The 17543-nt window shown below is 38.7% G+C and overlaps 1 protein-coding gene across 2 annotated transcripts in view; it reads left to right on the top strand.

The window, feature by feature from the left end:
- The window catches only part of cacna1c (calcium channel, voltage-dependent, L type, alpha 1C subunit), a 280549-nt gene that overhangs the window by 83678 nt on the left and 179328 nt on the right, over positions 1-17543 (top strand). For both annotated transcript variants that reach the window (XM_062064918.1, XM_062064917.1), the window contains exon 3: positions 2442-2547. In XM_062064918.1, coding sequence (XP_061920902.1) covers positions 2442-2547 — 106 coding nt within the window. The remainder of the gene's footprint in view (positions 1-2441; positions 2548-17543) is intronic.

Raw genomic sequence — 17543 nt, 5'->3', positions numbered from 1 at the left:
GAGTGTTTGGTGCTCAAGTCGTTTAAAGAGCATGATGGTTATTTGCAGTAGCAACCGCATGAATGTCAGCCATCACTAAAAACAACATAAATTGTTTTTTTTTTCTCTGCACCTAAAACGACCTTAAAGGAACTATTGATTGCTTTTGCACATGGAACATTCCATCGAAGCGCCACAAGGAAATAAAATGTATAATAAACGCACACTAAAATAAACTCAAATATATATTTTTTTATCAGCAAAGTATCCTGTATCTTGATATAATTGCATATCTAAAAAATGCAATTTTAAATAGTAATGAAACTACCTAATCTGTTGTCTGTCCATGATTCCTTCTGCGGTATCATGTTTTTTTCCTAAGGTAAGAAGAGTATTGATACAGTCCAATATGTTGCGATTTACCTGACACATAAAACGTGACAAATTGGGGAGTTGCACTATCCACTTTAGAGTGTTGAATATCTTAAAATGTGTTTTGTGGCAGCTCCAACTTTGAACAAAGTGTCAGTTGCTATGTAGAGTGGCACTTTCCATCATTTTCAGCAGGCTGTATTGCAAAATGATCAACCCCCCAACTTCCTCTCGCATGAGTGCCACCCAGTAAACAGCGCGGGATTTAAAAAAAGATTGTCTGTCTGTCTGTGTTGGCCCTGTGATGAGGTGGCGACTTGTCCAGGGTGTACTCCGCCTTCCGCCCGAATGCAGCTGAGATAGGCTCCAGCACCCCCCCTAAAGAAACTAGCGGTAGAAAATGGATGGATGAAAAACAGATACTGTATTGATGTTTTACCCGTTTATACCACACATACTTAGAAGTAGACACTAGGTGGCAGTAAAAGCACATACTCAGCAGAGCCGTGTACAGAGAGAGAGTGGCCAACTCGGTTTCAAAGTTTGCAGCAAAATGGCGCCCTGTAGTCACGTGAGGGACTTTTGACCAATCATTTAGGAGATCCTCTGGCCTTACTCTCTCTGTATGGTCAAAAAGCCCCTCACGTGACTACATGATGCCATTTTGCTGCCAACTTTTGGGACTTCTGCCAACTTCTGTCGGCCAAAGAGTCATACCAAAGACTATAAAAATGGGACCCATTACCTTCCTGCTTGGCACTCACAATTGGGGGTTAAATCACCAAAAATGATTCCCGAGCGCGGCCACCGCTGCTGCTTACTGCTCCCCTCACCTCCCAGGGGGTGGAACAAGGGGATGGGTAAAATTCAGAGGGTAAGTTCACCACACCTAGTGTGTGTGTGACTATTGGTGGTACTGTAACGTTAACTTTTAAACCGGGTTGGCCAAACTCTCTCTATACACGACTGATAGTCAGAGCTCATTTTCAAATGACTGTACTGTATAAATTCCTTATAACTAATAATAGTAATAATCAATTACAATTACAGAAAGAAACACCACCAAAGGCTTCCTTATTGTTCACCGTCCGCTCTGTTCGCCACGGGTCGCAGACATTCTCGGTGTATGTTTTACACCTGAAAAGTGTCCATCTTAACCATTCATTTACAGTATGTTCCAAAACATTGGCAAGATTTGGGGGAATTGTTTTTTTTGAAAACTGCAAAATGGGGGCTGTCAAAAACTGAGGTGTTGTTGACTTCCATTGCAAATTCTTGGAATCACTAATTAGGATAAATACCATATGGTTGGTTATATTTCATGTATTTGCTAATTTTATGATTAAAAACTCAGTCCTTTTACTTTCAGTCCTGTTACTACAATGAGTCATCTTCACCATAGGGATTATGAACAAAAAAACAACAACATTTTGAGTAGTTCAATATGTTTATTATCAGATTTAGAGTTGATAAAAGGCAGCAAGTAGATATAATAGGTTCAGTGGAATGACCCACAGAAGTATTTGGACATGTGGCAGTAGTGCACACAGGAAGTTAAAAGTGAGTAAAAGACTGTTAAAGTTGTAGAATAGTGAAGTATTGAGCTATAAAACAAGACAGCAGGTCCATTTCAACAACATTCTTAAAGGTGATGGCGTCCACGTGTATCATAGCAGGACTGCATGTCAAGGAAAGGAAAGCAGCAATTGTGCTGATGAAAACCAGACCTTCTCCGTCTCCCCTCCGCTTTCTCTGTCGGCCAAAAATAATGAGGTCACTCCCCTCTCAAGGACCTTTCCAAAATAAAAAAACAAACAAAAAAAACATACCTCTTTCCTGTCTTCCACGCGACAGCGCCCATGTATGGGCATGTCTCCCTGGGACAAGCGAGGCGGTTTATCTTCTCGTTAGCAACATAACGACTTTGATTGTTTCCCTTGTGTACACAAAATGATATTTTTGCCAAGGAGATGGAAGCATTGATCAAGATGAAAAATCCCTCCTGTTCTAAAACAGCGGCTGGGATCGATGGGGATATAAGCAAGACATATGAATGTGTTCTGGTGTCTTATTCCTAAACTCCTCTTCAGACCGTTCGAGATCATCATCCTGATGACCATTTTCGCCAACTGCGTGGCCTTAGCCGTCTACATCCCCTTCCCCGAGGACGACTCCAACGCCACCAACTCCAATCTGGTGAGTCGCAGCTGAACATGTCCTTCTTTTACTGTGAATTCACATGAAATGTTGCAAATAAGCTTTAAAAATAGTCTTCTGCAAAGGAGATGGAGTGAGGTTCCACATGTTAGCTAATATGTTGAACTCTGCTACCTGATTTTTACAATGTTCTGTTTATATTCATGCAACAAAACACTTCATTTTGTTGGCTTGTACATTTGAAAGGGGCAAGGTTGAACTCTGGGCCTCCGGAGCTACGACAATTTGTTGTGTGCTGTTTTGAATGGAGAGATGCTGACATAACACATTTGCTCTCAGTTTTGCTGGGAATTAGCTTCATATTTTGTGTGATAAATTAGGGATGCACCATTTTTGCACAAGCCCATACCGATAACTTCCTGCTTCTTAAAGCCGAAACCTAGTGATGGGTATCAATGAGTGTATGGCGCCCTCACTAGGTAATGATCATCCGCCATCTGCTTTATTAAAAAAGTTAGCACACACAGCAAATATAATTGTTTGTGTTTCGTTTTAATCAAAGAGACACACAGAAAGGAGTATGAAATGCACACTTCTGGTCAATAAGGCAATTGGTAAACAAGAAAAGAACAACATTTACTTTATTTTTCCTTTATTTATTTATTTGCACATTTTCATTTATTTATATATTTATTTTTCTTAGTTTCATTTAACACGATGATGGTGACAAAACCCGATGTCAAACTTGGCACGCTACTCCTTCCACTTCATTTAGTACTAGCTGTCAATCAAGAGCGAAAGAAGCTTCCTGATAGGCAGTTTAGTTCTCACAGTCTAATCCAGGGGTGTCAAAGTAATTTTAGCTCAGGGGCCGCATGTAGGAAAATCTATTCCCAAGGGGGCCGGAATGGTAAAATCATTGCATGATAACCTAAAAATAAAGACAACTCCAGGTTGTTTTCTTTGTTTTACTTTGACAAAAAATAGAACAAGCACATTTTGAAAACGTACAAATCCCAAATGATCCTCTGGACAAAACACTTGAAATTTGTGGAAAATTTTGAGGAAATTGGTGCAGTTTCAAAATCACAATGACCTTAGACTTGGTCTCAGTGTATCTACAAAGCCATAATTAAACTTTTAAGTCACAGTCTTTTTGGGATTGAACACAAACACAACATAGATTTAGACTTAAACAAACTTTAATGATCCACAAGGGAACTCTTCTAGGTATCAAATACCTCCTTTGTCATGTCCACGTATCAATCCAGTGCTAACTCAACAAACCGTAAGAAACTTAAGGTGAAAACCATTAAAAAGGCTTAAGTTCACTTTTCTCGTGTTTGACAGAGACATTTTGGGGCAACGAGGGTGCCGAATGACAATGTGTTCGAAGCAGAAGACATCAAATGTGGGTCGAGGAGGAGGAGCCACAGTCACCCTTTACTGCGTACCTCTTGCTTGGCCCCGGTATAAACCGTTTGCTTGCCTAACAGAATTGTTATTGTGACATCCAGTGGACACATTTAGAACAGCAGTTTCTTTCGTTAAAAAAAAAAAAGCAGCTAATTTTAATACTTGGCAAACTCATCACGCGGGCCGAATAAAACCTGTTCGCAGGCCTGTTCCGGCCCTCGATGTGTACGTTTGACACCCCTGGTCTAATCGATCACATGTTTTTTTCTTAAAGTGACACACACATAGGGTTAGGAACACTACACTGCTGACATTAGGCTACTTCTTTAGCAGCGGGCTTCTTCTTAGGCTTTAAAACACAGTCGTCGTGACCCTGGAGTTTCAGGTGGCTAATAAGATTTGATGTGTTGAAGCGTGATGTTATTTGGTGCAAATAGCAGACGAAAGGTCTTTCTATGAAACACTGAAGAAGTCCCATGCTGTCGACGCCATGTTTGTTTACAGCTTAGTCTTATGATGCGTTTTGTGTGTACTGGAAAGTCTGAATTTCCTGAGCCCACTTGACTTTGCTACTTGTTTTTACATGTTGACATGCTATTATTCACGCAACAAATCACCCCCTTTTGTTGTCTTGCGCATTTGAGGTTTAGCTCTGAGCCTCAAATATAATATTTGATATGTAAACAAAGTTTTTTGTATTGTGCACCGCTTGCTTGTTGGTTGTTTTTCAATGGAGAGATGCTGGCATGACACATTTGCTTTAGTTCGGTTGTGAATTAGCTTCATATTGCAGCAGACTTTTGTTTAACACCCTCTTGTTCCTATCTGAGCGTGTGCAAACAATGGAGTTAAGACGACATAAAATCATAAATTTGTTTTTTTTTTGGACACGACGATGGCGATCATAAAAGTGATGAAAATAGTGGAATGATTGAGGAATTGTTTTAGTGGTGACTGCACGCAGCTGTTGGAGTGTAGCGTTGTGTGTGTTAGCTCTAATCCCTGTGAGGCCATGTAACATCTGTCACGCTGTCCTTCTGTCATTCTTTCGAAGAACGTAGCTGTCACACTAACATGATGTATGTTGTGGTTCAGGAAATGTTGTGGCTCCTTGAAAACGCTTATTTGTTTTCTTTATAGGTATATTTTATGGGAGTAAAACACGTCTGACTCTTTGAAAAGATGCTACATTTTGTAGTTTGTGTTTTTAGCACAGTGTGTTGACCATTTTTATGGAACGGTGATACTCCAGGAGTGAACATTATACTTTTATGTCAATCCTGTTCATAAATGTTTAAAAACATTCTTTCAGCAAAAGTCGAACCTTCTAGAGTGTTTTCTTCTTTGAGGTGGACGTTGTTGAATGATTCTTTCAAATGCAGTAAAAACTAAAAAAGCACTCGGAAAACGCAGACCACCCTCAGGCTCTACTGCACAGGTCCCCAAACTACGGCCCGCGGGTCGAATCCGGCCCGCCAGCGTCTAAAATCCATATATATATTTTTTTTAAATGTATTTATTTATTTATTTAGTATTTTTTTTGTTTATTTTTTATTTATTTATTTTTAAAAATCTGTCCTTGCTAATCCATTTTCTACCGCTTATTACTCTCGGTGTCTCCTAGCCGCTCAGGCAAATCATATTGTCTAAAAATGCATTTTCCCATCGATAACGTGACATCATCGCGCTCGGAATATATATATACACATATATATATATATATATATATATATATATATATATATATATATATATATATATATATATATATATATATATATATATATATATATACATACAGCCCAAATTTTTTTAACCCGATGCAACCCCCGAGTCAAAACGTTTGGGGACCCCTGCTCTACTATATCCCCCAAAAGTAAAAAAAAATTTTTTTTAAACGTGCTACATCTAGACGGTGATCCTGATTAGCCCCAAAATCAAATCAAATCAAATCACTTGTTCTTAATCCCATTTCTGACATGATGACATTACAAATCCGCCTATAACTGTTTGAGCTATGTTGCTAAAATCAACGTATAGTGAAGCCTCTCGTCAGTTATCTAATCGCTTTGTCTAGCATACACACACAAAGACGTTGAGCTTCCTAACGTAAACGTAAAGTAATGTCGTAGAAATTATCCTGATTAGCTGTCACGCCCTGGGGACTGTTTTGGATTTGTGTTTGTTTTTTCTCAGTTTTTTTTTTTTAGTTCCTGTCCTGTGCTCTTATTTTTTTAATTCACTTCTTCGTTCCATGCACAGGAACCTGCTGCCTGATTGGCAACCGGGACACACCTGCACCCGGTTGCTAATCAGTCTCCTATTTAGTCAGTAAGACAGCGCCGTTTCATTGTCATTTGTTATGCCTCATGCTCTGCTCTGTGAGTGCTCTGTTTTGCCTTTTGTTGCCTTTTGATCAGGACAAGAAGTTCCGTGTCTTGTGCTTCTCTTTTTGCACTCGCCATCTTCTACTCTCTCACTCCCTCTTGAGTGCCTTTCTTTTGTTTATAAAATCATATTACCGTATTTTTCGGGCTATAAGGCACACTTAAAATCTTTTCATTTTCTCAAAACTCGACAGTGCGCCTTATAACCCGGTGCGCCTAATGTACGGAATCATTTTGGTTGTGCTACCTGGCATTGAAGCTATTTTATTTGGTACAAGGTAAAATGATAAGTGTGACATGTAGATGGCAGTGACACATAAGAGATATGTTTAGACTGCAATATGACTCAAGTAAACAACACAAACCTTTGAAATGTTCCATTGAAAATATAGAACATTACACACGGCACGCAAAAATCTATTAAAATGTTGTAGTACGACTTTGGTAAGCTATGAAGCCGCACCGCTTGATGGATTGTACTGTGCTTCATCATACAAGTATTATTATGATGTGTGTATAAGGTAAGACATATTATCGGGCGTTTTGTTTCGCAATATTACGCAAAAGCAACTTTTCTTACCTTCTGGTACCTGCTTATCTGTATTTGGGATCTGCATAAGTCCTGAAAATTTGCGCGCTTCCGCCTTTGTAGTCTGTGTCGATAAGTTCCTTCTTTTTCTCTATCTTCTCGTAATGGGACATTCATCTTGAGCTGTTGCCATTTCAAATATAAAGTAGTGTAAAATTCTTACTTATATCTGTCGGTAAACTCGCCATGAAAGCGCTAGATCATACCGGTGTAGTGAGTTTACATAAATCACCCAAGGAACTTAAGTTATTAGAGTTCGGGTCAGACGGTTTTTCGCGGGACACATTTCCAGCGTTGTTATTGCACTAGTGAGCCACGGATGAGGAGATGCTGCTCAGTTGTTGATTTAAGTAAAGTCTGAATGTCATTAAAACTGTAAGCTTCATCTTTTGACACTTCTTCCACACCCGTCCTTGCACGCTACACCGCTACAACAAAGATGACGGAGAAAAGATGCTGCCGAAGGTGAGCCACGTAAATAAGACCGCCCACAATACGGCTCATCCTGAAACGACTGTCAGAAAGCGTCTTTGAAGATGATCTGTAAAACATAATCTATGCAACATTTTGACCAAAAAAACACCATTACATGTTATCTAGACCACAAGGAAGTGTTTTCAATTTAGAAAAAAAAAAGAATAATATGACCCCTATAAACCGGTGTGCCTTTTGTATAAAAATAGACCTGACTAGACCCGCTCATCGGCAGTGCGCCTTATAATCCGGTGCGCCCTATGGTCCGGAAAAAATGGTATTTTACTTAGCATCTGCATTTTGAGGTCACATCGCTGAAGCTGCCATCCAAGCTTCAACTTGTGACATCAGCTCCAAAATGTAATCACTTGTTTCTTATCCCATTTCTGACTATTGCTGAAAGTTTCATTAATATCCACTGGTAACTTTTTAAGTTACGTTACTAACTAACAGACTAACAATACCCAGCAAATCAAAGGATAATAAATAAAGTGTCATGTTTGTGTGTGTTTGTTTTGTCCTCCTGTTGCTTCCAGGCTGCAAGAGGGTTCACTCTTTACATCCAGCGGAATAAAATAAATGGAGTGAAGCCTCTTGTCAGTCATCCACTCTCTCTATCCCTGTGGGTGGAGGCGGGGCTGCTAGCATGCAGACAGATAAGTTTACTAACTAAGTATTAAAACCTGGCAATTTTGTATACCTCCTGGCGGCAGTTGCAAAGTGGAGACTATAGAAATACTGTTGTACTCTCATAGTGTTAACATGTGCTCAATGTTTTTTAACCATCGTTGGTATAGTTTCCTTTACTATTGTTGGTATTGTTCATTCTTCTTACATTGTTGGTATAAAATGTTGTTACAATTTGTTACCTGTGGTAATGCCACCATGATATAACTTTTGTATAATAATCCTTGAACAAAGTAGCAGTGAAGCTCAATGAATGAATCACTGAATGAAGAACTGGGGGTGGGATCAAACACATTATCTTCTTCCCACTCCCTTTCAGGCAGAATTGGATTGCCAAGTTTACATATATTGCTTTTTGCACTATATGACTTAATATGATTATGTATTTTCTACCTTGTACTTTTTCTGTGTCATTGCTGGAATAAATGAAAAAAAAAAAAAAAAAACGAAGCAGAATGATAATGCATTTTTGTTGCTTTAGAATAAATGAATGAATGAATATACAAGAGGCGGTTAGACCGTATGAGTCAGTGGAAAAGTAAATACTGATCTTTTCAGCTTTCCCTTCATTAATATACATTAACACGTTCACTATTTCCGTAGTGTAACGCTCAATACATCATAATTCTTTATCATCCCATTATGATGACTATCATATTCACATTTTTTGGCACTTTAAAACTCTTTCCTGGCGTCAGAATTGATGGGGGTGACATATACACGAGGCAGACCCAAGATAAATAGAGGATTAAGGCCCACCTGCGTTTTGCATTTCAAATATTGCAATAAATATGGTCTTTTCTGCTAGAAAAAGTCAGTATTATGTGTCTATGTATTGTTGTTGCTTTAATGCAGTATTTCTGAATTATTAGGAAGATCGGGGGGAGGGCAGTGACGTTGGGGGGTGCGTGAGATACTTCAGTATTAATTTTAGTATCTATATGAAAATGTACATCCCAGTCAACTGTATGCACTCTTTTTCAGTTTTCACACTAGTTTAAATGTTGCAAATAGAATTAATAGACTCAGTAGGGAAATTGTTTCAAAGGGGAACTGCATTTTTTGGGAAATTTGCCTATTGTTCACAGTCATTATGAGAGACAAGAACACACGTCTTTTTTTTTTAAAAAAGCGCTTTTAAAGATGGTAAAAAAACCGCTTGAAAGATGTGGTTAATGGGAGTCACTGTTGTAGCCTTCAAAGCCCTCTAAAACAACTTCAAAACCCTCCAACGTTTTGTACACACACTGCAAGTATACTGTATATATAATGTAGTAACAGACACGTTCATAACAATATGTAATATGTACAATATTTAACATATTTTGATCATTTAAATGATTTCTGGGAGGGGGTGGGGGGGCGTGGTCGGGATGGTAGTATATTTATAGCTAGAATTCACTGAAATTAAAGTATTTCTTTTATATATATATATATATACCGTATTTTTTGGACTATAAGTCACAGTTTTTTTCATAGCTTGGCCGGGGGTGCGACTTATACTCAGGAGCGACTTATGTGTGAAATTACCGTAAAATATCAAATAATATTATTTAGCTCATTCACATAAGAGACTAGACGTATAAGATTTCATCGGATTTAGCGATTAGGAGTGACAGATTGTTTGGTAAACGTATAGCATGTTCTATATGTTATAGTTAATTGAATGACTCTTACCATAATATGTTTTGTTAACATACCAGGCACGTTTCAGTTGGTTATTTATGCGTCATATAACGTACACTTATTCAGCCTGTTGTTCACTATTCTTTATTTATTTTAAATTGCCTTTCAAATGTCTATTCTTGGTGTTGGGTTTTATCAAATAAATTTCCCCCAAAAATGTGACTTATAGATGTTTTTTTCCTTCTTTATTATGCATGTTCGGCAGGTGCGACTTATACTCCGGTGCGACTTATACTCCGAAAAATATGGTATATACTATTTGAGTAGCCTTTGTTCTGCCATTTGAGTACTGGCGAGCAATCTCTGAATCCAGGAACATATCCTTCACGGATTTGTTGAAAACATCCGCAAATGAGAACGAGATGTTGCTTGCAGCTATCAGCATAGCCATCTTTGTCTCGGCATATGTTACACCCTCGGGTCTCCATTTAGCAAGGTGGCCCATAATACTGGACTGTGACCAGCCTTGTGCTTCTCTGACCGTTCATGAGTGACTATATCCATTCGGCCACCGTGTTATGGGTTATAGATAAACCTATGGATAACGGAGACATAAAAAAATAGTCTCCCTTTCAGGTGAGAGAGGACGCTAAAGGCAGTGCCTTTAAGGCACGCCCCCAATATTGTTGTCCGGCTGGAAATTTTGGACATTACTGCTTGCCGTAGTTTTGAAGCAATGCATGATGGGAATCCGGATGTTGTGTGTCAGTGTATTAACGTGCCGGCTGGAATAAACACACGCTGAGAAATAGCTCTGTGCCTGCCTACTTTATGGGTTATAAATAAACCTATGGATAACGGAGACATATATAATAGTCTCCTTTTCAGGTGAGAAAGAACTCTAAAGGCAGTGCCTTTAAGGCACGCCCCCAATAATGTTGTCCGGATGGAAATCGGGAGAAATTCGGGAGAATGGTTGTCCCGGGAGATTTTCGGGAGAGGCACTGAAATTCGGGAGTCTCCCGGAAAATTCGGGAGGGTTGGCAAGTATGGTCTGACTTCTGGCAACGTGTGTTCCTACATCCGGAATCAAACACGAGTGTGTTTTCTAATCATGGCAGATTTGGTAACGGACAACGAAGACGACTATTTTTGTACAAATTAGGATTTACAACCTTATTCTTTTGAAGCTGAATATACTGCTGCTTATAGAAGCAAGCGCGAAGGAAGAGTGAGACATTGGAGCAGACAGAAGCCGAGAGACGGGAATGAAAGTGTTTTTAACACTATAAATATGAAACTTGGAGTGAAGCTATTTCGACATAAATGGTTTGCTTACCCAAAATCGACAGGAAATGTACCCAGCCAGCTGGACCAGACGAACAACTGTTCATCGAGTGGGTCATTATAATATTGATCATTATACACGCAGCACGTCATGTGTGTTAGTACAACTACAGTACATACTCTGTCTAGAAATGTGGGCTAATACTTTACAGACACTGTGTTATGGTTGTTCATGTTTTTCAGTCATACAGATTGGCATCCTATAGCAGTGTTGTGCATTACAAACTCAAACGTATTTCGTGTTGTTGGAGAAGCTAGCTTATCTCTTGCCTTAGTTGGATTTTACAGTTAATACCAAAGCACGCCAATGTGTTACTACGATATAAACAGAGTTCATTAATATTCACTCTTACAATAACAATATCACTACAGCTTGGTTATTACACAGGTTACGGAATGTGAATGAAGAATTGTTGACATTTTTGAAGGAATTTTAAAGTGGTTTAGTGATAGAATTTATCGCTGCCCTTAGCTGCATTGCTAGCCACCTAGAACGAGCCGAGTTTTACAGGTTACAAAGCGAAAAAAAACTAAAACTTTGTGTCTTCTTGACTCTCATAATGATAGTTAGGCAAAATTCTTTAAAAAAAAAAAAAAAAAGGGCAGTTCCCCTTTAAGATGATGCAGATGTCATCTCAGCTCAAGTATTCATCTTTTTTATTTTTTACAATCAGGTTATTGTATGCCAAATGCTGGTGCCAGCAACTCATACAGAAGTTTGCATGGATAAATACTTAAATGAATAAAGTGTTAAAACAAATAAATATAAATAATATTTGGGCCGCAGGGCGTGAAAAAAATGTCTGTCCCCGAGAGAGGAGAGTGACATAAAATGAATAAGAAGCACTCCTCTAATTGAAGTGAATCATAAAGATGACTTAATGTAAAAATATGCTCCATACACTCTTTGACCAACGTGTCATCATCTACAATCAATATGCGCACACACACACACCTCCCGCTTATGTAATTCCACCGTATCGCTCCCAGTGCAAGCTTTCTATTTCCGTCACACCATCCCATAATGAGCCGCCCCTGTCTCCTTGACGACGTGGCCAATAATAGCAGCGGGAGAGGTTGTCATGGATATGGTAACCGTAGCGATGCAGCCAGAAAGAAAGGTGCCAGAAAGTCATCATCTCTATTTATTTTTTTATTTATTTTTCAAATAAAAACTTTACGTGCGCGTGAGGATGTGAACATCAGTTGGGCTACAAATAGCATAAGAATACATGCCTCTTTGCACAAATGGCATCCTAAACTTTATTGGAGTCATATATTAACAGGCAGGCATAAAGTAGATTTGTGTGCTTTAACCAAAGACACACCTACATTATAAAGGATGACAAGTGGGTGGAGCTTAACAATTGTGCAAGGAGTTGTCCTGCTGCATTGATGAGTCACACACGTAAAAACCTGTGACATTTATCTTTGTTGTTGTCTTTTAGAACAGTGTGGTTATAGTTTCTTAGTTTTAGCTCAGGTGTTCCAGCAATTGTCATGGAAACATAAACATAACATCATTTATTATTCAATATATGCTGGTTGGCTGTTTTATTGGAGAGATGCTGATGTGTTACAGTTTGCCCTCAGTTAAGCTGTAAATTTGCTTGTTTTTCGTGTGCTAATTAAAAGTGATGCTGCTCGTAACGACGCCATTTGCGTCTTGAGTATGTTGTCATTTTAACGTCCCCCTGCATAAGGGACTATAATTCATACCCAACTAAGCGAAACTAAAAGTAATTTTGTGAATAGCGTACAAAAACCGTCTGTGGCAAAGGAGATGGAGTCAGGTTCCACATGCTGGCTACAGGGGGCGTTGTGGTCGAGTGGCCGTGCCAGCAACTTGTCCCTGCCCTTGTGTCCTTGGGCAAGACACTTTACAATGTTCCCAGTACCGCTTACACTGGTGTATGAAAGTGAATGAAGGTTGCCGGGTGAAAATTGGCAGCGCCGCTTCCATTAGTCTATCCCAGGGCAGCTGTGGCTACAAATGTAGCTTACCAACAAAACGTGTAATGAATGATGGGTTCTCACTTCTCAGTGAAGCGCTTCTAGTGTCTAGAAAAGTGCTATATAAATGTAATTCATTATCAGTCCATTATTACTGTAGTACCACTGCGGCCCATACGGACCACAGCTGAGAAACACATATTTTTTGGCGGACCTCTGGGAGGCGCTATGGTTAATAAACCATGCATTAAATCACATCCAATTGTATTTACAATCCGCAAAGTATTTAAAAAGACGTTGAAACATCACAAAATGTCAACATTTCAGACGACCATTGTGAATATTCCGCTATGAATGTCTTAGGCAATTTCAGTAGATTAGGGGAGGGGATGACGTCACGATGGGAACGCTTCTGCACTGACCGTACCAGCAGATCAGTCATACCGTATAAACAACTTTAACACTGTTAGAAATATACGCCACACTGTGAACCCACACCAAACAAGAATGACAAACACATTTCGGGAGAACATCCACACCGTAACACAACATAAACACAACAGCAGAAATACCCAGAATCCTTTGCAGCACTAACTCTTAAGGGATGCTACAATGTGTTTGTGTGTGTGTGTGGGGTGGGGGTGGGGGCGGGGTTTGGTGGTAGCGCGGGTGTATGTTTGTATTTTGTAGCGTATCGGAAGAGTTAGTACTGCAAAGGGTTCTGGGTATTTGTTCTGTTGTGTTTATGTTGAAAAGAAAAGATGCCAGGTATCTGGCTTGGGCACATCAGATTAGATCAGTGTGTTGCAAACTGAGCAGTTTAAAGTCCTGAATGGTTGGTTTATTCATTTTTATTTTATTTTCAAATTTATTAGCCTGTGGAAAAAGTTAATGTTGATATTTACCTCAGAAGGCTGCAAATAGAAAAGAGGGATTCAATTTTTATTTGAATTGTATTTGATATGCCATTGATATTTTTTTATTATTATTATTATTTGAAACTCGATTTTGCATGTCACTATAAAGTTATATAAGCTTTGCTTGTTCAATATTCAATGCAAAACTTGTTTGGGTCCCTATTAAAAGGTTGATTTGTTCAACCTTGGCCCGCGGCTTTGTTCAGTTTTAAATTTTGGCCCACTCTGTATTTGAGTTTGACACCCCTGCTCTATTTACATCTCATGACCTGAATATTCACCAAATATTAGCAATATTGTTATTATAAGCACTAATGCAGACAGAGGGCACATTGATAACAGAGAGCTAACAATAGCTTATGCTGCTGTACTTTAAGCCGTACGATGTCCTGCTGCTGCTGCTACTGCTGCATTGTGTCTTGGCAGAGTTATTCTAGACCAGGGGTGTCAAACTCATTTTAGCTCAGGGGCCGCACGGAGGAAAATCTGTGCACACGCGGGCCGGACTATTACAACCATAGCATTAAAACAAAAAAATAACTTCAGATTGTTTTCTTTGTCCAAAAATAGAACAAACACATTCTGAAAATATTACAATAAAATATGGAAAAAAATACAACCAGCGGTAAAGTTTAGATCAGGGGTATCAAACTAATTTTAGATCGGGGGCCACATGGAGGAAAATCTATGCCCAAGTGGGCCAGACTGGTAAAATCACGGCACAATAACTTAAAAATAAAGAAAACGTCAGATTGTTTTCTTTGTTTAAAAATAGAACAAGCACATTCTGAAAATGTACAAATCATAATGTTGTTGGGTTTATTTACACCTACATGTTGTAGTTAATAGTATTCCATCTTTGTTTGTCGTTATTTATACTTTCTGAATAAATTATTAGATAATGTTCATTAGTCAACTCATTGGTGTTCATTTTCAATCCATCAAGATAAAAAAATAATATCAAAATCAAATTATAGGATGTTATTTATGTAGTTTGTTAATTTTCCTCAGCTGATGTACTAACATCATGTGGTTTATTTTTTGTATTGCGACATCTAGTGGACACATTTAGAACAGCAGTTTCTTTCATTCAAAAATTTCGGCCCATATTTATACTTACCAAACTCATCCCGCGGGCCGGTTAAAACCAGTTTGCGGGCCTGATCCGGCCCTCGGGCCGTACGTTTGACACCCCTGTTCTAGACTATTAACCATGCCTTTCATCTGGATAATAGGAGGATTTAGCCAAAAATCTAGAAACTGTCTATCTGTGACATTCAATTCATACCGGAAGATGGAGACAAAGACACGACAACAGAAGACGGTGTCTGCAGGCAACAACTTTTCCTTTTAACCCTTTGTGTGGATTATGAGTGATTCTTCATCTAAACGGGAAGATATGGACATCCTATCAGTCGTCATCGAAGTAAGAGCAGACATTGTACAGTAAGCGATCGTGTTATTATGTCCGAAGTCTATATTTCTTGTTTAGTACTTAGCAATACGCAACATGAAGCTTAGCGTTTCACTAAAGCTGGATCTGTTTAGCACTCGGCTTTTAAAACGTATTACTCATCCTCCTTATGTTGGAGCTCAAAAAGACAAATTTGATTGGCCAACATTTATGGGAAAGGCGCAGGCATTTGACAAAGTTGCGAGAATGCGCATAATTTGTGGGGATTACTTGAATTTAGAGTTGTCCTGATACCAATATTTTGGTACCGGTACAGGTACCAAAACTTATTTTTTGATATTTTTCGAAACTTTTTGATACCATTCAGAATAAAGAGGACCACAAAAAAATGTCACCATTGGTTTTATTTTAACATAACATCTTATGATGCAATAAACATGTGTTTCTTATTTCAATCAAATAACAAACAACTTTTGGCCTTAAATAAGATAGTGAACATACTGGACAATTTCTCTTTTAGTAGTAAGTCAGCAAATGAGCTACAAAGACTCCTAATGGCTGCTGACATATGCTGTAACATATGTTGTCATTTTTGATTGTATTATTTTGTCAAAACTATGAGGGACAAGCAATAGAAAATGGATGGATGGAGTCATTTAATGTTAATATCCGGTTACTTTATGTTTTAACATGTTCCATCTACACTTCGGTTAAAAATGTAACGAGCACTTTTTCTTCTGTTGTTTGGATACTGTACATAAGTTTTAGGTCGCACAACAAATTTGGGTATTGATCCAATACAGGTCATAATTAAAGTCCTCCTCTGTCCAGGGATATTTTTCCTGAGAAAAAGGCAAAAGATTTTGTGATAATAAAAAATATCAATCTAATCATTGTAGTATCGACTAGATACAGCTCTTGAACTTGGTATCTTAACAATTGACATTAGACCTTTTTTTTTTTTTTTGATTGATTGAGACTTTTATTAGTAGGTTGCACAGTGAAGTACATATTCCGTACAATTGACCACTAAATGGTAACACCCGAATAAGTTTTTCAACTTGTTTAAGTCGGGGTCCACTTAAATTGATTCATGATACAGATATATACTATCATATATACTATCATCATAATACAGTCATCACACAAGATAATCACATTGAATTATTTACATTATTTACAATCAGGAGTGTGGAGGGGGGGGTGGGGTGGGGGGGTGGGGGGGGGGGGGATATGGACATCAAGTAGTGGACATAGAGAGAGAGAGAGAGAGAGAGATCAGAAGGCATAAGAAAAAGAATCTGCATTTGATTGTTAATTTAATGTTTACCCATTAGTTTACTATATATTCAGGAGCGCTAGCTTGCTGTTAGCAGTTAGCTATTGTATCCCTTCTACGGTGTGTAGTGTAGCATGTTTAGCTATTCCTAGTCCAGCAGGGATGACATTTGTAAGAAACATCGTTTGTTGGCATGGGGGCCAGGATTATTGGTTTAGAAGTAGCTAAAACACTTTGGACGTACGTTAGCCACTAGCCAACTATGTTTTACAGCACCGCTTGCAGCGCGGCGCATCAATATTTGCAACACCACCTTCATCGTCAGGTTTAAGGCCAAAATACATCCATTCTCCCTCTTTTGTCTCCACACTGTTTCTGCTTGCAAGTGGTTTGTGCATATGCTAATGTTGACTCGCGACGTGCACCTCAGCAGGCCACCTGGCGCATTAAAGAAAAACTAATGTGTAATTCATTAGTACCCCGAAAGGGACAAGCGGTAGAAAATGGATGGATGGATGGATGGATGGATAACAACACTAATACTTTATTAGTACAACACTAATACTTTATTATTAGTACAACACTAATACTTTATTAGTACTGGTATACCATACAACCTGTCATGGCCATGTACTCTCTTGTTCTGTTGTATTGATTCCTTAGGTTTGTGTTTGGTTCTATGGTTGTGATTTAGTGTCTGTTTTCATAGCTCCTTGGTTACGTTTGGTTGCTAGGAGCCCTGATTGTAAACACCTTCTTCTGATTAGCCGTCAGGAGCCCCACCTGCCTCTGATCGCTAAGTAGAGAGCTTTAAATGCTATTGTCACCCGGTGTTCCTCGCTGGTCCTTTTGTTGGTGTAGCATGTTTCACGCTACCTATGTTTTCACTATGTTAATTTTCATGCCACGCTAAGCTAGTGCCCAAGTTATTATTTTTGTGTATTGA

The sequence above is a fragment of the Entelurus aequoreus genome, linkage group LG12 (assembly GCF_033978785.1).
Source record: "Entelurus aequoreus isolate RoL-2023_Sb linkage group LG12, RoL_Eaeq_v1.1, whole genome shotgun sequence".
Classification (NCBI taxonomy): Eukaryota; Metazoa; Chordata; class Actinopteri; order Syngnathiformes; family Syngnathidae; genus Entelurus; species Entelurus aequoreus.
The sequence above is the reverse complement of the archived record's forward strand: the minus strand, read 5'-3'. Positions and strand labels throughout refer to the sequence as shown.